Source organism: Dromaius novaehollandiae, chromosome Z (assembly GCF_036370855.1).
Source record: "Dromaius novaehollandiae isolate bDroNov1 chromosome Z, bDroNov1.hap1, whole genome shotgun sequence".
NCBI lineage: Eukaryota > Metazoa > Chordata > Aves > Casuariiformes > Dromaiidae > Dromaius > Dromaius novaehollandiae.
In genome coordinates this window covers 72,446,996-72,472,250 of record NC_088132.1, presented here as the reverse complement: position 1 = coordinate 72,472,250, position 25,255 = coordinate 72,446,996, and the positions used below count along the sequence as shown (strand labels likewise).

The 25,255-nt window shown below is 43.8% G+C and overlaps 1 protein-coding gene across 4 annotated transcripts in view; it reads right to left on the bottom strand.

Annotated features, from left to right (window-relative positions):
- Window positions 1–25,255, bottom strand: part of LOC135325049 (PDZ domain-containing protein 2-like) — a 210,741-nt gene that overhangs the window by 137,604 nt on the left and 47,882 nt on the right. For 3 of the 4 annotated variants that reach the window (XM_064502471.1, XM_064502473.1, XM_064502474.1), the window contains exon 2: window positions 6,422–7,290. In XM_064502471.1, coding sequence (XP_064358541.1) covers window positions 6,422–6,900 — 479 coding nt within the window. In that variant the 5' untranslated portion in view covers window positions 6,901–7,290. Of the gene's footprint in view, window positions 1–6,421; window positions 7,291–22,434; window positions 22,616–25,255 lie in introns of those variants that run through there. The other variant, XM_064502472.1, reaches the window with a different exon arrangement.

Sequence of the window (25,255 nt, the reverse complement as noted above, 5' to 3'; positions counted from 1 at the left end):
TTCACTGTGTAGTCGGCCCTGTTAATATTTTAACAAGGAGCTCCCACAGAAATGTTTGCCCCTTGGCCAAGGGCAAAGGGCCAGGATACATTTCCATTTGTTTTCCTATTAAAACAAAAATATTTTCTTATGAATATAACCAAGAGAAGGACCTAGTAACACCAGGCAAAGCAGCTGCTTATACTGAGCAGCACTTTTTGTTGGCAGCATTTTTGCTTTGGGAAGGAGGTGAGGAAACAAAGTAAAACAGAGCAATCCATCTGTGCAAGCTGATGTGCCCACAAGGAACGGGGAGGAAGAGAGAGAAAGCTTTCTGTGATGACCAGGGATAGTTTTCTTGGAGGGGATTTTTCCTAAATAGGGATGTAAAAAGAAGACTGCTCTGTCAAGCAGAAAGTAAATCCACCATAAGTTCCAGAAAAACCCAAGTCCATCACAGGCACAGAAATCTGAAAACCTCCCCTTCCCTACCACCACACCCTCTACCATCAGATGCTTTCAAATGGAAGAGTAAATGATGAAGGCAGCCCTAATGTCTAACCCTACCAAAGAACAGATTTATTGCCGAAGCCTTAAACTGAGGGCCCTAGTTGATGAGTGGAAGTAGCACAGCCTAGGTCATCTGACAGGGTATGGCTTGTCACACCCTGGCACAGGAATCACAAATCTACACATCAATTGAGAATAAACCACTAAAGTTTGCAGGGCATCATTTCAAAGTTACCTTTGCTCACCATGCCCAAACTGTGCCATCCCCACTCACCAGGTGGGGCTTCTGCAAGCATTCTGAGCTCATCACTGAGTAACGTAGCATTATAAAGGCTTGCAGATGCTCCGGAGACAACCACAGCCCCAAACAGCAGGGAAAAATTGACTACAGCAGGGACATCTAATCTATTGCAATGACAGCATTTCACCACAGCATGGCAGGAAGCTGTATCCCATATAAAATGCAAACCTGGAGCACTGCACTTTGATATCAAAGGATGGCCATGTTTTTGTGGGAGTTCTTCCCAAAAAGAATATCTTTATATGCCAGTGGTTGAGGGGTTTTTTTATTATGAAAAAAATCATTCAGTTCAAACTTCTGGGGTAAGGGGAGCTTGAAAAAAAGATCATTGATGTTTCCAAAGAGTGAACCTTTCAATGTTTTCAATCCACAGTATCAGATTTCTCTCCTCACCACTTGAGCAGCTCTACTCAGAGGCAGCATAAGTCCAAGTCCTTCATTCCAATCCACGCTGCAGATGTGCCACTCTACGCTCTCCCTGCATGCAGAGATCCCCAGCACAGGGGCCAGGAAGAACAGCAACCTCTTGAAGACCACTGGCTAAAGCAGAGAGCAGAATTTGGCTCTGAATACAGCCAGGGACTGCATATTACATTCTGAGCACCAAAACAAACTGTTTCAATACAGACCCTGAAGGGTTCAAACAATGAAGCACAAGGCCCAGGACTGTCATTGACTGTGGCAAGCAAGCAGCACAAAGTGCTTTGCGTGTTTTGAGACCTGTACTTTGGTCTTTAGAAGTTCATTAGAAGTTCAGTGTCATGCTCTGTAATCACCAGCTAGCCCTTGGAGCTAGGACTGTATTTAGGACGTCTGTATATCATGAAAGTACTATGTGCAAGATTCTTCTCAGAACAGCACTGACCTGTTAGGTGGACCATGACGTTACCATCATATTTAAAACTATCCTGAAATGTGTATATGTGACATACAGTAGCAGCAAGCATCAGAGAAGATCTCAGCAGTACTGGAAACCACTAACTTCAGGTAAGGTCAAAGCTTCACCTTTAGCAGTTACACTTAAAACTTGCTCTCCATTGCAAGTCTGATTTCTGAAGATCTTTCTCAGCCTCTTCAGAAATAAACCAATTTCCCTGACATTCTCTATGCTGTGTCTCGTGCTGGGGAGGAGTCCCAGGAACTCCCCCAGGACACTGGCTGAGGAGGAGAGACTAAGAAAAGGCCATACAAAGGTATAGCTGTCAGAACAGTTCTCTGTTCACTTTTTGGAAGCTACTCCAGGTTGTGAGCTAAAAAGCAACCAGCCAGTTCTTTGACTGTATTTCCACACATTGTGATGTTTGGACATTTCTGGAGATGAGAAACATGATATTTTGTAGTGGTTGGGTTTCCTCAGTGACAAAATTATAACAACATCTCATGTTTATACCATGCTGTCATCACTTGGAATGCATCTTACCTTGCTTTCTTCAAAAACAGTTTGAATTTGAAAATATATTCAGCACTGATATTAAAGATTAGACATATATGGTAGCTGTATCCAAGCATTGCAGCTATGCCTGATGCAATTCATAATCAAGTATTTCAAACTGGAGGAGATTCATGACAAAATAATTCTTTAGCGATCCTCCCAGGACTTCCTCATAGAAGTCCCACTCAGTCATGCTCAAGAAACAAAGGATTCATCTGTTATCTGCAAGAATACCAACAGCCTCTCTCCAGAAAATGAGTAATAGTCCTAAACGAAAGGAGCAGTTCCAAAATACATAGGAAGCTGTTGTCAGGGGGAAAATAATCCACGTGTTTTTGAAAAGCAGTTTTATAGACAGAAGATAAATAATTATGCAGAGTTTTGACTAACCTTTATTCAGTATTCCAATATAGCTCATTTCCCTGCAATTGTATTTGATGGACATGCACAATTTGCTAACTCTGAAGAGAGCAATAATTTTCCTTCAGTCACTAACATCACCAAAAATACCACCACCTACATCATTACTCTAATGTAATAATACGCTGTTAAGCAAAGAGCTTTGATGATTATATTAATGCATAATCTCTCTAAATGAAAAGAAACAAAAAAGAAACAAGATCAGCAATAATTAACCTGTTTCTGCTGTACACATGGCAATCATGTGGAATTCAAATAAATCATATTTTTTTTTAAAGTAAAATCAGATTCAGCTTCCCTAAAAGGGAATGACAGACTAGCGATACCAGCAGCCTGCTCTCCCAAGAAGCTGAGTGCTTCTCTTCTGCATGGTCACTGACCCCATTACCTTTGAGAGCTGAGGACGCTCAGGCACAGTACCTGCCAAAATCACGTGCCGAGAGAACAACTCACAAGGAACAATTTGTGCCTTTCCTGCACAGAGGCAGCAGAAGAGAGGCTATTTGAGATGCAAATCCAGTCACCGATTTGGGGGAGGAGGAAGATAATTGATTTTTAGAGTTGTTTGATCAAAGAGAGGTTTTTGTTTTGTTTTGTTTTTTTAAGCCAATCTGTCTAGATCTGCCTGATCTGTTACTGGTCCAGCCATCCTCTGGAGACCAACCACCTCCATAGATAGCCAGCAGAAGGGAACGTGTCCCCCTCCCTCACCCACTCGGTTGTCCAGGAGGGCCCGCGTGGTGAAATGGAGCTCTACCAGGCTGTGAGGTGACCACCCAAGGCCTGGGCATGTGTTCACGTTTCTGCCGACCCTGCCACAAGGGTGGTAACTTCCAGGAAAAAGGCAGAATCATGAGACCCTCTGCTCAGTGCTCCGAGTCCTGAAGCACGTGCCAAATTCCCCGTTCTTATGGAACTAAATCAAGAGATACCCTAAAAATGCCAGTGCAGACTGCAACATGATCACCGGGCGAGATGGGGCTGCCCTGACATACCTGGTGGGTGAGGAATGAGCATGAAATCAGTGCTTTTGCTTGTCCAATCCAACTTGGTGCCAACAGGAGCTACAGGCAGAATTTTAACTTCACTAATTCCAGCACAACTATGTCACGCAAAATCACAGCACTAAAACCCCTTTGTGTCCACCTAGAACTGTTTCTTGCACAGCCAATGAATATGCAGTCAGGCAAACAGACAGAAATACAACCAGGATTATGCAGTATCTCCATTCAGTGCTGTCTTGCTCTGACACCTCAAAGAACCAAGGGGAAAGGGCTCTGCTATTGCAGCAGTAATACAGAAATACTTTAGGAAAGTTGGTGCTTTGAAACAGTTTTCCCAAAATGCAAACTGACACTGTGTTTCAACTGATGATAAACGTATGCAGAATCATCTCTGTTTTGATAATGCCAATAGAGAAAACAGGAGGACACCCAAAGCCTCCTAGACCCAAACAGATGTGCAGGCTGGCACATAGGTGTTGGGGCAACCAGCCAGATCTCTGAGAAGTAAAACCAAACTCTCCAAACTGAAAGAGTCCTCAAGATCCCAAACTGTCATCCACCAACATCGCCCTTGTCAAATAGCGGTTGACAGTAAGCTAGGCAAGGAAGCTTTGGATGCTGAAAATACATCAGGTTCCGACTAAGAGATATCCAATTTAGGCCCAAATTTAGGGCATAGAACATTCTAAATCAGGATTTTAACAACAACAACCCTGGCCCCATACCACCAAATTGTAGGAATTCTACCTTTATGATGGCAAAAAAATACCTGAACTAAGGAAAAAGGAGCACATGGTTCTCATTAGCAACGGTCACAGCTTGGTGGTCTAATAACAGAGCTTTCAGAAAGGAACAAACCCAAATTGAAGCCTTCAGGGATAGGATAGCAAAAACAGATACCCAAACGTTTTGTACTCCATTGAGTATTACCTTTCTTTTTGCATTAACAGCATAACATTATTGCTGGCCTCTGCAACTGATTCCCTTGGATCTTAGGAACAGAGACTTCTGGCAAACAGCATACTAATTGTTTTTTCCCCTAGAAAAATTCTCGGATTTGGGGGGGCCACTGATCAGAGAGTTTACAGTGACAGTACCATAATTTATACCCATAGAGGCTTGAAATTACAGAGGCCTGTTATCATACCTGCAATGCAAAAGCTGAGTTCAAACAAGATGTTCAAGAGAGGTCAACCCAGCAGATCTAGGAGAGCTGATTGTTTTTTAACCAACCACCTTTCCCAGCATCCACAGATTAAGGAGTCACTGCTTTTTTACTGCTTGTGTTATTTACTGCTTCTTCTTTGTCCAACCATTTTGCAAGCTCACGTGCAAACACAGAATAAGGCTCAAATGTTGCACAGAAGAACCAGCAGTCAGAACAGAGCACAGAGACAAAGCCGCAGCAAAATGGAGTATTACAAGGGCAAATTTGGGGGAGAGGGAATTGGGACATGCCAGGTGACTTCTACAAGGTCAGAAGCACACAGCAGACTCAGGAGTAATGGTTGCCCCAAACCACTGTCACAGCCAGGCTTCAGGGTGGAGGATGCTTGCTACCTATTGGCAGCAAAGGCCACGCACTCTGCCAGATTGCGACTGTCACACATTACCCCCTCGAATCAAGGCCATCGGGCTTTGCAAGTCTGACAGCTCAAGCAGCAGACAATCAACCAATTAGTCTTGTTATCAATGCTATATTCTTACTGAATAAATTCGTAAAGATTCAGCTTCCTCCCTCCTCACAATATTCAGTAGGGGAAAATACAGCTTATTTCGGTTAAAAATCTGTTATTTGTCCCGGTTGCAGATTTCACTTGCTGGGCCACTTTCTCTGTTGGAATAAAATACCACTGCTGAGACCCACAAAGTATGCTGGATTATTCAGGCTACAGATCAAGCCACTAAGAGTTTTCTTGTACAGAAGACCCATTCAACTAGTGCTTTGTTTCCAAAACTGTCCATCCCTAAATTGCACCCTTCAGCAAGAGGGTGGGAATTTTATGCCCTCAAGTACATTGCAACCTCAAGCATGAACTAACATTTTCATCCTCATCTTTATCAGAGAAAGATTTTTGCCTTTGCAAAGTGAATTGTGAGCATGTTTCCCGGCCCACAAAGAGCAAAGCTGGGTCAGTAACCAATTATACAGTAGGCGGGGGGGGGACGGGGGAAGAGAATAATTTACATTGTTACAAGTACATTCATTTCTGATTTGAACTCTTAAAGGCTTCAGATTTTCTGGGACAGGAGACAGCAAAACAGGGAAAAGAGCAAAATGAAATAAAATCAAAGGGAATTTGTTAACATGAAGTTGTTTCAACCTGGAAAACACAAAAGTGTCTTGCTTTGAAAAAGTCTCAGACAACATTTAGCTGTCAAGAAAGCTTCCCTCAACCAAAATGATTCAACAAAAATAAGATACACCGCCAAAAAATCTTGCAGTGCTAAGTCTGTGTTCATTTTACTAAAAGAAAAATCTTATCAAAACCGAGAAAGAATCCTGTTTTAGTGAAGACTCTCTGCTGCTTCTGAGGTGGTATTTTTTGACACAATGACCCCTCAAAATTTTCCAGTGAATGTGCGGGCAGCAAATGTAGGCCTGCTAATTATTGATTTGCTTTCATATTTTCTGCAGACCCACAAGAAAGAACCCCCAGATCTCTTGGGGACTGGCAAACCAGAGGTCAAAACCCCTGCTCTCACAAAGCATGATCACCCACAACCTACTCCATGGGTCATTACACACAGCAGATCGGCAGCTGTTGTCCTTACCTTGCCCCACTGACATCCACACCAACCATCAACTGTCCGTTCAGAGAAAGGACCTCATCTTTCAGTCGCACTCTCCCACACTTCCCTGCTGGGCTGTTTTTCTTCAAGTCCGTCACCCAGATACATCCAACGTCAAGCACTGGACCTTTATGACCCTTTCTCTTTTTTCCGCCCCGCCGTTTCTCTCCATAGTCTCCCAAAGCAGGGATGTTCCCAAAACTCAAACCGAGAACCTCAGTTTTTCTCATCTCCTGGGCTAAGTAAGCCGTGCAGATCTCCATGTCTAAAGTACTGGAACCACCTTGCTGCAGTTTACTCTCGTCCACAGAGAAGTTCAGCTGGATGTACTCTCTCAGCTTCTGGATGGCTGAACGACACAGGCTCTGCTCAGGACCCTCCACCTCCTCCCGCAGGCTGTTCTGCAGCCACTGGCACAAGAGGGGGAGGAAGAGCCCCGCGTTCTCCTGGGTGATGGGCATCGTGGCCACCCGCGCACCACGTCATGGGAAGAGCCGCTTCCAGCATCTGCTCCGCAAGCCTTTGCTAACCCACCTGCCAGGGTCTGGGCAGCCTTCTGCTTCCCCCAAGACCACACTGGAGGCAGGATCAAAACTGAAAATAAGCCTCTGACCCATCTAATCTTACAGCAGTTGGGCTCCGCTAACAGTGCTGCTTGGCAAAGCACAGCTGAGGCAGGCCGTCTTTTATGAGTGCACTGGAACAAGTCCTGCAGAGAGGTCAGCGGAAGGAAGCAGCAGTGAGCTTCTCCGGTGGCTTTTACAGCTGTCCAGTTGCATATGCCATCGGGACCCCACACTCCACCAGGAGTGACGTCTTCTTCCTACCACTGTCAGCTGCACCAGCTTGCCCTGAAAGGAGAAGACCGCACAGTTAGCAATGCCACCAACATAAACCAACACCCGTAAATCAGGACTGCAGGCAGGAGCTCAGGACCTGGACTTTCACAGCCAAAGCCCGTTTCCTTCTGCTGTCTACCACTTGAGGGCACCACTTGCCCTTCTTCAGCAAGGGAATAAAAGGTCACTATTAGCTCCCGACCTCCCTAGTGAAGACAAAATTTATGAACTGTGCAACCACAAATGCCACAGCTCTGCACCCAACGCCAACACAGAGCAGTCCCCGACAGACAGCTGAACATCATCTGCCCCTTTCTGCTCAGAGAAAGGCTGAAGAGGCATGTCTTAACACTGTAGTTTCACTGTCAACTGAAGCTGGCTGACATTGCTGCTGAAGAAGGTGGCTCTGCCCTCTTCCATGAGGGTGTTTTTGGGCTTGGTTTATTTTAATCTGCATCAGCCCCCTGATCTGGTTCCCCATCAGCTAGCATGAGGGATGGGTCAAGGGAAAGGGTAGTAGCAAACATGAAGGGGTAAAAAAAACACTGGGGGGGTCTCTTCTCTTATTGGTAGTGGTGGATTATAGCAGCTTAAACCTACCCTGCAAGTAAAGCACTGACAGCACTGTGCTGTCAGTGACTCAGTAAAATTAGCTGTTAAGCTGCAAGTCTGTTCCCAAACCAGCCCTTATGAGCTATCTTCAGCACGTCCTTCTTCCCACAGCTGCTGCCTTTTCTCTTAAGACTGCCACAACCCACATGTGACTTGGTGGCTAGCCCCTTTCCCCATCCCTCTGCCTTCAGAGACAAACCTGGAAATGGCTTTTTTCCTGTGCCAATGTAGCAAAGGGGAGCCCCCAGCAGCCTCCTGCCCCAGAACCACTCAGTTGTACATACACCCTGCCTTGGCCAGACACCCAGAGCTCCTAAGTGACCTCTAGAAGCCATCCATGAGCTGTTTTGTGCCTCTGGATGCTCCTTGCATCTACAGAACATGGTCACCCTTTCCCCATGGATGTTGAGAGCTGAGCAGGTGAGTTTCCCAATTTCTAGAAAATTCAAGCAGGGAGCTGCATATAGGTAGGCCAGGAAGCTGCAAGAGCTGGGGGTTAGCAAACAAGAGCATGAGAAGGGGGTTCTTCAAGGATCATGGGGATCTATCCCAAAGAAACAAGGAAAAACCCTGCAATGAGTCAAGTCTGGTTGCTTGGTTTCTTTTTGGGAGTAATTTTCTTCGCAGCATATGCTGCTCAGCAAGCTATGCTCTAGGAAGGTAAAAGAAGGCTACAGCTTAGAGTCTGCAGACTACGTGTCTCCAATTTATTGCTGCACCATAAGGAGGATGCAGGACTCAGGTTGGGCAGAGCAGCCTGTAGCAGCAGTCCCTGACCCTGAGAGCAGGGATATTAACAGAGACTCTCACAAGACACTGCTGTCCCAAAGCCAAATCCAGAGTGTCCCAGAAATGCTGCCAAGGTTTCCCCACCTCCCTGGCTGCGTGGCACTAACTAGACAGACAAGAATGACCCCAAGGAAGCTCAGGCAGGGAGAGAGAGAAGACATCAGGATTACAGATGTTGCCCCAAGAGGGCTCTGGCATCTTCAGCAGAAGGATTATGTTCCACAAGTGGCTGAACAAAGGGAGAAATTGGCCCATTGCTTAGTGAGAGGTTTAGGCTCAGAGTAGTATATAGAGGGGACAATAAATAAATAAATAAATAAAATAAATAAAGCACAAACACAGAAGCAGCCTGGACACAGCTCTAAAAGCAGCAGTGGTAATGAAGTCACAGAAGGACTGGGAAATGGGATTAAATCTTTTGAATATCTTAGATGTCTAATGCGACATTGGCGAGTAGATTACTTTTAACATAGGACTTAGGTCTTAATTAAGATCTCAGGTTTAATATAAGTCAAATGATTTGTTTTTAATTGGCATAACTGGCAGCTGTTGGAATAAGACGTAACACTGGAATACAAATAAAAAAGGTATAGCTTATTCAGAAAAGACTGGCAGAGAAAACAGAGACGGCATCACTTTGTATATGAAGGGCTGATGTGTATGTTTGCTTTGAGGTCCAGAACACAGAGGGAGGTAGATCTGTTAAATTCTTTGGTTAATAATAAGAGGAAAAAACATGGGCAAAAGTAGGAGGAAAGGGGTGGTGAGGGCACAGTAAATCCCCAAACCAAGAAGATTAAATGGATCAGGCTGCTTGATGGTAATGGGAGAGTGTAAGCATCAGATACCTGCTAGAAAGGAAAGCAATTCAAGAGAGAGAGTCCTTGTGCCATAGGAACAATATTCTCATATAACTGATGGGTCAAATAACCATTAGTGGCAAAGTGCTTCCAGACCTGACTGTACCCACAAGAGAAGAACTTGTTGGGGGAAGAAGGTGGAAGGAAAGTCACGTAGGAGTGACTGGGAATGACGGAATCTTCCATATGCAAAGGCTTGGGAACAGCAAAATAGAAACGCCTGACCTCAGTATGTACAGAAAACTGCTAGGTAGGATTTCATGAAGTAAAGTTTAAAGGAAAAAGAAATCAAGGAGAACTGTAGTTTTTCAAGGAAACAATATGTTGTGCTCAAAAGGCACAAGCACAAAAACATCTCAATGCAGAAGGATCAGAAGACTTGGCAACATCATGAGCTTTTCATTTATCTCAAAGACGAGAAGAAAGCACACCAAAAGGTTACTGAGCATAAGTTAAAGAACAGAGTGAATACACAGGCAAAAATATTAGAAACATAAAAGCACAAAAATGAAATAAAACTTGCAGAAGATAAAAAAATATTTCTTGTTACCCTTTATATGTATATTAATACTAATATGACAGTTAGGAAAAGCATTGCTCAGAGGGAAAGTTATTGAGAAGTGACAGCAAAAGAGGCAAAGTCTGTTTGATTTTTGCTTGGGCTTTGTTAAAATTGCCTACTATGCACAGGGGATTAGTACAGTTAATACTACGACCCATTACCACTACAAAGGTACACTATCCTTTTCTCTCCCCATTCTACAGTGGGATCAGGACTCTATCCAAGTCAGACGTCTCCAGATCAGCAGGGTGTGACAAATCACCTTTTAAATTACCTACAGAGCAGGCCGAAGCAATCTCAGAACGCCTCACGGTTATCAGTGAGAACGCAGGCAGGTAAGGTGCCAGAAGCCAGGGAAAGACAAATGCATTGCCTCTCTTCAAGGGTAAAAAGAAAAGTAGCAAAGGGATGCTAGAGCAGTCAGTCTAGCCTGAATTCTCTGAAAAAAACTCTAAAACAAGCAATCAAAGAAACAGTTTGCAAGTACCTGGAAGATAACAAAAACGTAAGCAGCAGTAGACACAGAAATGACAAGAAAAAAAAATCGTATCAAACCAAATTAATTTATTTTCATAATAGAGAAGTTGTTAGATGTCATTTACCTGGGCCTTATTATAGCGTTTGACACCATCTCATACAACTTTCTCATAAACAAACTAGGGAAACATGATTAAATGACGCTACTATAAAGCCATACCCAGGGAGTAGTTATTAATGGTATGCTGTGAAAACAGAAGGAGAGTCTGAGTGGAGCTCTGCTGGATCTATATAGTCTGGTTCTGTTCAGCATATTCATTAGTGACCTGGACGCTGGAACAGAGCACACTTACTAAATTTGCAGATGATATGAAGCTGGGAGTTACTACAGATGCACTGGAAGACAGGATTAGAATCCAAAATGATCTCGGCAAAATAAAAAAGTTATCTAAAAATTAGGATAAAGTTCAGTAAGGACAAATGCAAAGTACTTCTAAAGGAAATCATGCACACATAGGATTGGCTAGGTAGAAAATCTTTGTGAAAAGATGCAGGATTTACAGCGCATCATGCACATCAATAGAGTCTGGCTATTGTAGTGAAAAAAAGGTTATTGTCCTGGGATGTGTAAAAAGAAATGAAGCCTGTTAGGTGTGTGAAGTACTCCTGTAGCCTGTCTCAGTGTGGGAATGTCTCAGCTGGAAAACGGCTCAATCTGAGTAGAGCACCAAGATGATTACCAAGCTAGAAAATGTGACTTGTTAGGAAATACTCAAGAAATTAGGCCCGGCTAGTCTAAAACGGAAAAAGCATTGCGGGTGAGGTGTGAGAACACCTGCTAAAGGTCCTCAACTACCTAAAAATACCCCACAATAATGAAGAGGAAAAGAGCCAGAAGAAAAGTCTGTCCCACTTGCCCATGGTGCAGCAATGGATACAAGTTACATCAGGGCAGCTTTAGGTTAGCTGTTAGGTAAACTAAAACAGGTAAAGAATACTGAAACACTGAAGGACACTGTCTAGGGTGACTGGGGTCTCCATTCGACAAATATCTGTCAAGAACAACAACTCAAGTCAAACCTGTCCTTGGGCTATGGGACAGACTAGATCCACCCATTTCAGTCCCATTTATATTTTTTAGCTTTCAGCATCATTTTCTATCGTTCTGTGGAATAGTTGGATCAAATTATTCACATAGCAGAAAACATCCAGCGAGTTATTATAGCGACACCTATACAATTGCTTCGGAGGGAAACATCAGCAGAGCTTCTGAAACCACACAAGGTTCAAATTTATTCAAGCTCTAGAGGTGATCAGACCGGATGACCTTTTCGGCCTAATGATTTGAGGAGTTTTACTCCAAGCTGGACAGTTTTGACATTGGGTGGACACGTTACAGGCTGCTCTTGCACGCTATCCCCAGAGCAAAAGCGTTGCTACCATCTCCAACCTCCCCAACCTGGGTCCATGAAAGCAGCTCACGCTTTTGGCTCCAGCAGCTCCACAGGCAGCTTCCAAAACGCTATCCTCCTCCCCGTAGGGAAAACCCACAAGTTGAGACGCTGTGGGTTGCCTGTCTACGCCCCTGAGCTCACTGCAGAGCCGTGATAGACACTTAAGATAATCGTGTAGATAATTATACCGTACTTTCAAGGGATTTGATTTGCTCAAACAAAACCTTTTTGGCTTCAGAAAAAAGACTCTGACAGCCATAAATAGGAAATACTCCTTCCAGATGAAACATGCAGCACACCACTGTGCAGGGAGGCCTCAGGGAAAAATTCAACAAAAACTCTGCTCCATTCCCTGTAAAGTCGCGTTTGGTGTCTAAATTGAACACATTTAAGCTGGTGAGAATAACAGCTCAGACTGTCCAATACTGACAAGAGGAAAAAATAGAAAGGTGGCAAATTTCTCTTCGAGGGAAAAAAATAGATCTGCCTGATAAAAACAGCAAACTCAACACTAAGATAAAATTGATTTTTGCTCTTGACTTCTACAGAAATAGACCCAAGACCCACAAGAGAGAATTTACTGGAGTTACAAACACCTTGCTTACTTCTGTAGGTGACGGATCTGCCAAACTGCTTAAAGCCTCACAAACAATAAAAGTTTTACATATTAAAAAAAAAAAACTGCCTTCACTCCTAGCATTGACACTTGCCTAGAGTAAGCCAGGTCAGGGCTAGGAATGGACAGCCCTGGGGGACAGAAGTCCCTGCTCCTGGGGACAGGAGCAACCTCTACCAAAGAGATTTTGTCCTAATTGCTGTAGATCTCTCTGGATCCCACTCCCTGGCCAGTGATTTAATCTTACAGCCTACCTGGGTCTAAGTGTGGTCCATAAGATTTTTAGCTAGCACTTTAAAGGATAAAGCAAACAAAGATTTTGCAGCTAAGACGTCTGCAGCCTAAGAACTTCTCAACTGGAAAGATACAGGGGAGAGGGGGGCACAGATTTACACTCCTCCCCTGCAGAAGCCCACTGGCTGCACAGACAGCCAACACACCATGGGGGCAGCGCCCCTCTTTCCCAGAAAGATGAAGCTTTTGGGTCAGATGCTCTCAGAGGATCAGAAAGATGCTGAAGGAGACCTCCTCACCGAGCAATGCCAGCACAGTGCACACTCACCTCCTTGCACCTGCCAGTGCAGCCAACCATGAGGCACATGTCCCTTCCCGACGAGGTACCGCCAGCACCCGATGAGTCTGGTCCCTCCCGGACCACAGGGAACTCACTGGGCATCGCCAAGCCCAGTGCCCTGCTGTCACGGGCGCCTCTGCCACCTGCTACCCAATCATCAGATTCAAACGTAGAGTAATGAGGTTTTACACACCTGTTATTCTGCTGGAAAGCTGTCCCAGCACATCACTGCTGTCATGGTTGGAAGTGGTCTACATTCCAGCCACAGCATCCTCATAATCAGTTCATACCCTCAGACATTTAGCTTATATAGCTCTCTGCTCTTCTTGGTGTTTATCAGCTCTTCTCACCTTCATCCCTGGAGTATTTACAGGCAGAAAAGTCAGCCTTTATCTTCCCTTGTTTCACCCACCACTCTCACATAAGAGATGCTCTCAAAGGCTGAAATGCCACCCACATAAACAAACTGGATGCCCTGTTCTCCCTTTCCCAGTGAAAGCCTTTAGTTATGAATCCAGAAGTAACACTTCTTTCTTAATCTCTACTCTTCCAGTTCAAGACATTAATATGAGTTAAACATAGGTGATGGAGGTAAAGAGGGATTGCTTTTTCTTTTTTTTTTTTAAGGCTTTCTTAAGGAAGGGTCATCTGTAATGGTTGTATATGGAAGAACAATAATAATATTTTCTTATATGGATATTCATGATATACACACAACTTCTCTTTCTTTTCCAACAAGCTGAGCTTTTCCCTCCTAGATCACCATCCGCAAAAGAGAGATGTAAAAAGCTCCCAATAATCACTTTCTCATAGGTGGAAAAAGAAATAAAGAGGGTCATTAAAATGCCCCATTACTGATTTTTAAAAAGTGATTTGTGTGAATGGCTAACACACAGTTCTCCAGAATAATCCCTCAGGCATTTCTAGCCTAGCCCAAACTTTCAGAAAAACATATATATAGTTATTTTAAAAATTCCTTTTATCCCCTAAGTGATACCACTTTATAATTGCTTTCAAGGTTATGTCTGACAGATACCATTAATCTTTTATATATACATGAAGGCATCGGCTCTTGTTTTCTTAAACTCATCCGTGCATTTGAGCACCAGAGAAATAAATCCCCTACCAGCAAAAGATGTTCATTTACTAATTTCTATTCAAGCGGAGCTTTCATTTCTTCTACTTCTCAGTTAGCAACTAATAGCAAAGAAAATAGCGGGGGGGGGGGGGGGGGAAAGAAACACCTAAGAACTGGATTGAGATGTTTCACTGAAAGACATACTACTGCTGAAGGAGAGTTTTGCTGCAGCAGTCCAAGGTCTGAATCACACCACTGGCAGTACCAAACCTGTGTCATTCTGGATTACCCAGTGGTACGAATCAGACATGGGCACATGGTTGTATTTCTGCTGAATTAGCCTGAGCGCACATCTACAGGGTCAGCTTTATGCCAGCCGTAGGAAGACTACTGATACTTGACCTGGCATAAAAATTTAAATCTTACACTGGCAGGCTTTAAGAGATTTTGAACAAATTTGAACTGACACAGTGAGTTTTATAGCAGTCAGCACTTTACATCGTGTGGCCTCAGTGCTTTTAATCCAGCTCTAGGAGACCTGAAACTGGATTTACAGGGCAGGCAGACCACAGCCTCAGGCTTGACCTACCACAAGGAACAAACAGGAATATAGGGACATGAAAAAATTCTTTCCTAACATCCACTGAATCTTTACTTGAGCTAGTCATCGTGGGCTCCCTTTCTGGCCAGAGAGAAATGGGATCACCCAGGAAGTGGTTCATCTGGCCTGTTGTACATATACACTCTTGGACAAGATGCATCACACCTTCCAACTGCATTTTCTGCTCCATTGCCTGAAAAATGTGTGGCTAACTCAAACAGAGATATGTGAATGTGATCAGATGAATCCTACCATAAAACATGTAATTAATCTGAGAAATCAGAGACGGAAAAAAATCTAATAAAAGCACAGCGGAACAAAGGCAGTGGCGAACATCCTATCAGCTCTTGCAAAAATATTCCCAACATTGCATTCTTCACGGCTTTGATTTTCCAGTATTTATGTTGACTAAATCAAAAGACCTGTGCAAACATTGAGACTTCCTAAATCAACCCTTGCAATTGCCAGGATGTTTATAGGATCAGCCCGAGCAAGCTCTGAAAACAAAGAACAGTTTGAAAAGAGGACAGTCAACTAGGCAAGTGTAAAAGCAGAATTAAAAAAAATGCAAAACTTGTGCAGGAAACATTACACCTTGAAGTGGGTAGAACAGTTAGTAAAAATCTAGCCATATATTTGGATTTGTTTTGAAAACCTCACCACCAGTACAGTAGTGTGCACACAGCTCCCCATCATAGGTATTTATTTGCCAGGTGCTTTCATAGTTTGCAAGCAAGTGGCAATTAGTAAAATATTTAGTTAAGAAAATGCTATTGACCCTGTTTTTATAGAAAGGGAACAGAGCTACAACACGGCTACCGCATGCATCCTATAGAGCCTCATGTTAAGTCTTCTGACAGTCAAAATTTCACTAGAAAATTTTATAAGTACGGTATGTGCCTACAGGCAGCTGCCGGGACTGCTGCTGGGCCAAAGCATGGCAACCTCTGGACACCAGGTCCTCACACTAAGCACCAATCCTGGCAAAAGACACATTGCATGAGAACAAGCAACTTTCTTTCCTTTTTACCACAGTCCTGCTGCTGCCTGTGCTACTCTGCTGCGTGCAGGGTAGTCGGGGCGAGCGGCCACCTCCCCAGGGCCACAGGAACTGGAGCAAGGCTCCCGTAATTCCTTCTCTCCGAGCCCCTAATCTTCTCTCTGTGCCATTGTTTTAAAATCCCACAGTTCGCCATGGCCCATCCTGTAATTTACTCTTTTTAGCCCCAGGGCTCAGTCCCTCTGCAATCTTGCTGTCAAAAACATGACCAGCTCAGCAGAGCTGTGCCCGTCTCCGAGGAGGACAGGCTCTCGGGTCTCCCGCGTTCCCAGAGCCTGGGCAGCTGCAGCACTGCTGAGTGCGGGAATAGCGAAATGCCAGCACGCGGGAGTGAAAGTCACCAGCTGCTCTACGTATTCAGTGACTGGCTACAAATCGTGGAGTGGGAGATGGTAATTTCATATAATGAAGTGAATCTGGGATGGAGGAGCTGTGGCCATGGGCTTCTTGGATACAACAAGTTTGGGAGTTGCATGCTGAGGCTGCTGCAGCCCCAAGGACAGACGCTAAACCAAGACGTGCTCCGAGCACGCGCTGATAGCACAGCAGAGCCCTGCAACGCCAGATCACTCTCAGCCCAGGAACGATTGCTTTAACACCACTGTAAAGTCTTTAGAGGCTTTGATCACCAGCGTGACCTCAAAGGACATCAAGTACGTCCTCTGTAGCAGCAGCATTCAGGAGAAGCAGCCTCAGTTCTTACAAATCCCCCCACTGCCCCTTGGCAGAAGCAGCTTGTTCCTCGCAGAGCCCCCAAGTCATCCATTACCTTCTTTCTCTTTATATGTCCATACAACTCCACATCGCTGCTCTCCAGACTTCTTTCCACCCCCCACACTACCCAAGGACTACTTGGAGGGCTCCCCAAGTTCTTACCGCAATGTTATACAGAGCCTAGGCATGAGAGTTTCCATAAGCAAACTATGCACACTGCGGGACTGCAACCGCGTGTTTGCACAGACACAGCTAATGCAGCATCTATATTGCTACTGGACCAGTGAAATTACACCAAAATTCAGGGTTCATACTATCCTGGAAAGTAGTTCCACCTGGCTAGGAACATAACAAGGTTTTACCAAAATATGCGTACATGGATGCTGAAAAAAAAAAATTGTAGCTTGCCAGAGGATAACAGTAATACTTTGAAGCGTAGTGCTGCCCAAAGCCTCTGGCTACCACGCTAAGGTAAGACAGGACTAGCCCTTCTCTTGCTGCATACTGCTGCAGCGTTGCCTACATTAAAGCAGCTGGTGCCCCACTGGAAACTGCACATGTGATGCCTTTTGGTCTGAGGCAATCATTCGGGCAGCTCCCTGGCCTGAAACCAGAAAAAAACGAGTCCAGTTGTGTTGTACATGGTGAGAGGACTCTGAGCCAGGGCCTGGGATGAGGCAGTTTCATGGGTTTAGGTCTCTTCTGCATTAAACAACAATTGTTTAATTGTTTGATCTGCTCCTCTTGGGAAAGAATCTTCAGAGGGTACTTTTCAACCTGGCAAAACTGCTGCGGTGTTAGAGGAGATCCAGGGGCAAACACAGCAAGCTTCTAAAACTAGAGAGAGTGCCTAGCTCTAACCATATTTTCCAAAATCATTCAAATGAGTTAAAAAAGGAGAGGGCAGGGGAGGAAGTATCAGTCTTGCTATCCATTATTAATGAGAGGAGCAAATCCAAAACTTTTTATGACACTGATACAGAAGACCTTTAGCATGGTCATATTATTTTCTTTAGTCTTCCCCTTTTTACACAATGCCTCCACCAGCCAGCCGCTTCTCCGAGCCCAGATCAGGTGGAACAATGGAAAAGCTTTGCAATCTCTAAATGACTCCTTAAACTGTTCCAAGATTCTTTTACACTTAACTTATTTGAGTATTGAAGGAACATAAGCTTGTCTCTCTGCATTCATCTAAACCAGAATGAAGCAGCTTAATTCTCACATGTTCTTATGTTCCAGTCTGTACCAAAGCAAACTTCTATAGTAGTTGGATATTAAAAAAATAAATATCTATGGCCCTCTTAAAACTACTCAATTTTGTAGCAAAACAACAAAAGCTTAAGAAAACAAGTTATTCCAAGTCCACTGAATGAGGAAAGAGATATATTTGAAGACTTTCTTGAAGAATGACACCCATACAATTCTGCAGTTGTTCAGCAGCCTCTATACGCCAACAGGCCTAATCATTACTTGGATCTATTCCACTTGCTGAACAGCTTAGAGCTAGTTCTGGGAAGCACTACTGTGAATTTTCAGAATATTCAGAATTAGTTTCTGACATCATTTATAGAAGCATAAACCTGGGGTAACATAATTAAAGTCAGTGATGCTTTTTTGGGTTTACTTTACAGTTGTGTAACCACAACAGAAATCTAATTTTAAATAAGCAGATTCTTAGAAACATCCCCTTACCAAGTTTTAAAATAGCATAGCTCTCTTGCACACACATGCACAGAGAGCTAGCCAAAACTACATACAGAAAAATAATAGAGTCAGAGTTTAAGTCTATATTTAGGCACCTAAATAAATGACCAGGTTTTCAAAAACCCTCATTAATGTCAACTGCTCACATATGATCTTGAAATAAGCATTTATCTACAACTCAATAGCCACAAAACCAAATTCCACATATTCAAGACATTCTAAAGAAAAGGACTGGGCTTCTATATGACATTTTAAGCACTCCTATAGGAATTTACTGCACACTGGTTCTTTCTAAAAAAAAAAAAAAAAGATTTACATAAAATAAGAGACAAAAAAAGTTCTGTACATGTGCAATTATTTTAAATGGTTCCACTTTTCTCAAGACCTTCCTGTGGGAAAGACCTCTGCAATAATTATTCATAAAACAAGAAAATGCAAATAACATGTTAACTTTGGACCACATTGTCTGCAGGAATCATGAATCCAAAATTACAAACAAACCACAAATATCTCATGTTCCAATACTGTCACTCTCTATTAAAAGAGTAAATGTGCCTAACAAAATTTTTTAATTAGTTTTTGATAAACACCACAAACACATACAGCTCAAAAACCTGCACACTGAATACAGTTGGAAGATGCACTGATGTGATTTCGCTATGTTACTGGAAAGGCCACATTGAAAAAAAATGAAAGAAAGAAAAAAGAAGCTGTTTTCTATTATCTTTGAACTCAGAATTGTTAAGACCAGCAAAATTATTACCAGATTTAACAAAGCAGATTTCCATACCAGTGTTTCCAAAATCTATTAAATAACTCTAATCTGAACTTTGGAAATAATTACTAACCTACTGTAAGCAATTCCAAGCAATTGTGCCAAGCTGAGCTTTAAAGAGGGACTTTCAAAGATCCTTATCTCAACTCTATCAGATCTCATAACACTGCTCACCTGCTCATCATCAATGATGTATCTTCCTTACCAGTAAACTGCATGTCCTTTAAACTTAAGGGTGTTCAGATAGTTGGTGGGAGAGATGTAAACTGCTATCAGAACTAACTGGGGGCAATAAATGCATTTGTCTCCAATGCTATCGTGTTGCACTTCACTCATTCTCCCACAGAGGGTGAATTTTGTTGTGCAAAACACTTCAACACGTTGTGTGCACAACTCTGCTTCCCTCCACGCAGCCCTTATCTACAAGCAAGAGCCAGCCTGAAGCCAGCTACCTACCAGAATCTCAGTATGTACATCAGTGAAACCAGGAGGTACCTTCAACTACCCCCAACCCGCACAGTGCACTTGAGATGCACAGCATGATTTCCACCGCTGCAGGGGCAGTCTTGGCACTCTGCAGCTTTAGTCTAGCTCCTGCTCCAGCTCCCAAAGTCAATGCAGAGCTTTTTGAGGCAAGGAGGGCTCATCTATAACCTCAAGGACACAAGCCACAACGTAACCCTGTCATTCCTGCCTTGGTCCTCTTAACCTCCAGCTGAACTGCAGCGAGGATCAGCAGCCTCCCAAGGCGTGCATGCCAGCCTGCATTTTTCTCTCCCAAACTGATGGTTAACCCTGCTGGTAGAAACTCGCTGGAGGCTGAGAGCTGTTTCCTCCCACAGCCAGCTCTCGGCTGCTGACTTCGAGGGGGAATCCGGGAGCTGGTGCCTCCGTTCCCAGGCCGGTGCGGATCCCTGTGCCTGCCCCTTGCCGTGAGCTGCTCCAGGTCCACCCACGTGCCGCGCCACTGGCACCTCTGCTGCGGACCGCTGGCCTTCGAACCGATGCGCAGTCACCGAGAACAAACACACTGCATTCGACTGCAGTAAAAAAACCGAGGGCGTAAACAGTGCGCACCAGGAAAGCTTGCGTGAGAACAGACCAGGCTACTCTGACCTTCCCAGGGCAATGTATGATCTTGCTTTTGGAGGCTGCCAAATTTTGTGGCTGCCTCTGAGGTTTAACACAACAAAAACCCAGGACAGTCCTCCAGTTCCAGCAGTAGCTGGACAGGGTAAAACATTGCGGCCTTTGGTCCAATTCCTCATGACAGATTTTTTTTGGCAGACTTAAACCTGTTAAGGAAAAAAATGGGGGAGGAGAAGCGCAGGCTAGAGAAAAAGCAAGTTTAGGTTGTTCAAAAGTTAGTTTTGCCCATGCTTTTGATAACTACTAGGTATTTTATGCCAGGACTACAGGACCTACACCCAACCAGTACAGCACATGCTCTCAGGATAACTTCAGGAGGTGCTTGTCTCCTGGAAGCCTCCATACAAACTTAACGCAACCAGATGCCACAACGCAGAACACATTGGATAGATGGTTACATGACGTTGCCCATCAGCGACTGCTGTTATCACCACATATTTCACCCATTCACTCTGACTGGCTACGTATGATCTCGCTAAAGCTTCTCATGGTCTAGGGCAGATATTTCAAGTACAGAAATCATTGTCATGGTAGTTTTCATGCCTCCCTTTGATGTTTTAAAATACTTCAGTGCTGAATTAAAATTACAATTAAAAATACATAAATAAATGGTATGGTCTATAAATAGTCATTCAATGCTTTACCTAATCACGTGTTTTTATGCAGTCATCATCTCTGCAAAGACAAGGAGCAAAGCCTGGAAAGCAAAGTCTTGCCTTTGGGCATTTTAAATATTCAAGTTTTTGAGCCAATGTTCTTACTGGGCAGAAAGAACAGAAGAGCAAGTTGATCCGGAGCAAACACACATACAATTTTTACTATGCTATGTAGTACTGTTATATTAACCATACACTGGAGTTACAGAAACTTCATATGCACTTTCATGTATAATGCTGTGCAGATGTATGTAACAGCAGATCATATTTAAAAATAAGTCATACAGGCTTTCTGAGACATGACAAAGATTTAAGAAAGGCAACAAGCCAACTACCCCACCTAAGCCATTGTGATAATTGTCCTTCATCAAAGGATATAGCCATTAAGAGAAAGGGACACAAAACAGAACCACCACATACCCCTATGCTCCCCTAAAACCTGCTACCAAACTGGGGTGGGGGGAAGCATGCTACTGCAACACTGGACTCGACTATTAAGAAACAAAAATGTGTATTTAATTTGTAAGAAAAAAGCCAGCGCACAAAAATTCAGATATTGAAAACTAAACTTCTAATTCCTCAGACACTTAAGTGGCTATGTAACCTTGCTCATATCAGTAGACCTATCGAAATCCATCTGTCTTTCCACATGCTTAGAAGTAAGTAAAGGATCAGGAACTAATACAGATACATATTGTCATCAAAATATTCCCAAACTCTGTTCAGTGTTTATTCAATACTAAATATGTATTTCAGCACAGAAAACAATCCATTCCCCCTCTTCATATCTGAAAAAGCTTTTCTTAAACACTTTTAACTTCAAAAACATCTCCAGAAACAGCAACTCAAGCTGCGTTACTATGCAAGATAGCAAGATCCTGCCAGAGAGGAAAATTTGATAGCCATATTACTGCATGTGTGTCTAAGCAGAGAGATAATTTTTTGTGCTATGATGATTAACATTTCATTATGAGCAGCCCCCAGGCAGAGGAGACCCTGTGCCAACAAGAAAAATGACAGAGAGAACAGAAGACACTATGGCTCTGGAAACTGTAGAAAGAGCTGTTCTTTCCAAGCAGGAAAGCTCTTGAGGACCTGGAAGCACGTGCTGACAATCCAGCAGCAAGGAAAGCCAAAGCGTGACTAAGTGTTGCTCTGGACAGCGCTGGTGCACCCTTCCCTGCTTTGCAAGCCCCATGTTATTCTGTTCTGGCAGGCTCTGTGCAAGAAATATGGACCTGATTAAATAGCGCTCTTTTTTTGTTGTTGTTTCTTTCCTCAAATGTGGTACTGCTAGGAAGGGTGGGCAGGGAAAGAAGGAGCAGGGTGTCACACAGAACCTTAAAAAGACCACATAAAACCTAAGCAACCCCCTCCTCTATGAAAAAAGGTCAAGTGATAAACTAAGAAAATCATCTGCATGGTGATAACAGCGGGTGGCAGGAGACAATTTGCTTCCACTGACTCTGACCCACCTTTGGAGGTGTGGCTGGAAGGTCACCATCCTGAGCGCCTAGCAACCTTTGCTCCTCACTGGATTGTCCGGTCACCTTCAAACATTTTCATAAACTCAGTGCCCGCCTGATACGTGGAGGGATCTCCCAAAGGAGAAAGAAGCTGGAGTGCTCCGGAGATCCAGCACAGCTCCCTCTTCTGCCAGATGCCCAAAGGAAACCTGCAGTGGAGGGAAATCAGTCTCTCTGTCACGGCTCCACCCAGGCGTTAAAGCAGGACTGTAACACTTCCTTGCCTCAGGTCAAATTCAAAGTCAAATTAATGACATAGTGGCACCAAGAAACCATGTGGCAACGGGAGCTTTATCATCAGGCTCATGCTGAGCCAGAGTGAATGCGCTCATACTGGCAGCTGGAAGGATATGGTCCTTCTCTGCCTTTCTTCAGCTACTTTTCTTTTGTTAATTCTATGAAGATATGCAAGACTACCTTCGGATTATTGTACTTCATATACTAGTACTATTCATATGCTCTAGACACTTCATATTTTGACTGATAATTTAAATGATACCCAAGCCTTCACAGTACGGGGAAGGCACTGCATACAAACAGCCCTTGGCAATGCAAAGGCCAATGTGGACTGACTTCCACTTTCCATTTTGTAGAATTATTTTACTCTTATTTTGATTACAGGTAAGTCCAGGTAAGACACTCTCAAAGTTTTCCCATGATAGTATGTTGGGGGGTTGTGTTAGGCAGGAAATTGCTAACATGCTTCAATTCTGGCTTTAGATAAAAAGCTTCATCAATAAGCGATCATAACAGCCGCTTCCCCGGATGGGCTGCAGAAGGCAGGAGCTATCCTGCGGGTCTGCTGCACGCAGGGTGGCAGAGACGAGCCAGAATCAAAACCTCACCCCCGTAACGATGAACTCAGGAAAACATGCTCAACGAGATTGCAAAACACAAAGTACAGTTAGAATGATGCTCTTCCTACCTGGAAAAGGGAACTCTCTTTTAAATCATGTTTTTTTTATTATTTATTTATTTTTACCACAGCCAGGAGAGCTCATCTGAAACCTCAGGTGCTGCAAAGCACAGCACAAAAGCACACAGGATTGACAAGTAACCAATTTCGACCACAGCGTTTAAAAAAAAATCTTCACCCATAGAAGCATATTCTGTTTGTCTTCATACTGGCTGGAAAACTGCAACACTAAGAGTCTTATAACTCTGGGCTTTATAAGGCAAGTTGATGAGGTATCATAACATACATTTGGCACATTACAGCTCAATAGTTTGCAACTTCAGTCTCATCTTCTTTGTCCTGTCTCATGACAAAACCTTGGGCAAGTATGTATATGTTAGCATGGCACTTTGTTCCTAAAAAGTAATTAAAAATGCATTCTTTGAAGGGAAATACATGGAAGTGACTTTGGAGGCCTAGATTTTTAGCTTCTTTCATTTTTTGACATCTGTTTGCAGAGCACATGTAATTTCTTCCTTGAATTATTTAAATGTCCCAGTGCTTTTCTCAGAAAGGAAAAACTGAAGCCAGATGCCCAGTCTCAACATGAAAAACCCTAAAAATGCAATCAAGCAGAGTTAGTCAAAAACCAGAATTTTCATCCACTGGGAAATCCTAGTATTTTAAAGACACATATTCACAGCAAATTAAGATGAAAATATTAAACACATGTACTTCGCAGATCTGAAAGTTCCCAAGAATTGTATTGAGAAATCTCAAAATAAAAAGTTTTGCCTGTAGTGAACAGCAGCACCTCACATGAATTCCCACTGCAGGGCTCCCTATGAGGAATAGCTATTTTATGAAATCTGTGTTCCTCACTGGAAAAAAAAAATACATTGATAGAAAATCACTCACCAGCTCTACAAAAAATCTGGGTGTACAAGCAGCAGCAGAAATCCAATAAGAAAGGAAGGAGAATTAAATTAGGATTTCTTGAAGCTACAGTCTGCCAAGAGACATTTTAGACTAACTTTCTTTGAATATGTTTAATATACCCATTAACAATATTTTAAATTCAAAAAAAGAAAGAAAAGGGGGGGGGGGGGGAAAAGGCAGGGGTGGACACTAGCTGGTGTTGCATCTGTGCTGGTTGTGCCCAGGGTTTCCAGCCCCCCAGCCCCGCCAAGGCCTCCTGGGGGCCGGCTGGTTGCTCAGGACTTCCCTCCTCCCCCTGCATTGCAATGCTGTATTTGTACGTTTGCATTTTAAAAACTGTTCAGCTTTCATAAAAAATTAATTTTACTTCACCAAAAGGAGAAAAAAAAATGAGGACACAAGCGAGCTTTCTGGATTGTCATATGAGAGGGATAAAAATAAAGTGGACAGGCTTCCACAGCAGAAGTACAACACTTGGGGGGGGGGGGGAGACTCCAAAAATAAGGTTGCCCAGATACATTATGTCGCAGTTCGTAATTTTAAGATCACACACTTTCCCCCCGCCTTACAGCCCAGGCCTCTTCCAGGGAGCAGGATCTGTGCAGAGCGAAGGAGCGGCGGAGACGCTGCTCAGGGGGTTGTTCCAGCCTTCCTGTCCGAGGGGCCCTGCCACCCCCAGGGCCTCCTGGCCAGGCCTCGGCCCCACCTGCATGGCAGCTCGTGTCCATCCCCGACTCCTGTCGCTCCCGCCTGGCCTCCCTGGTGGCCCTGGACATGAGGAACTGGGACGCCAAGCTCACACACGCACACGGGTCCGGTACCTGCACACGTCTGATCCCAAACACCGGGGAGCCGATTCCCGCAGCAGCTGGCGGGACAGAGGCCTCCCACGCGCCCCATCCAAACCTGCTGGCCGCCACCTCAGGGACCCAAAAC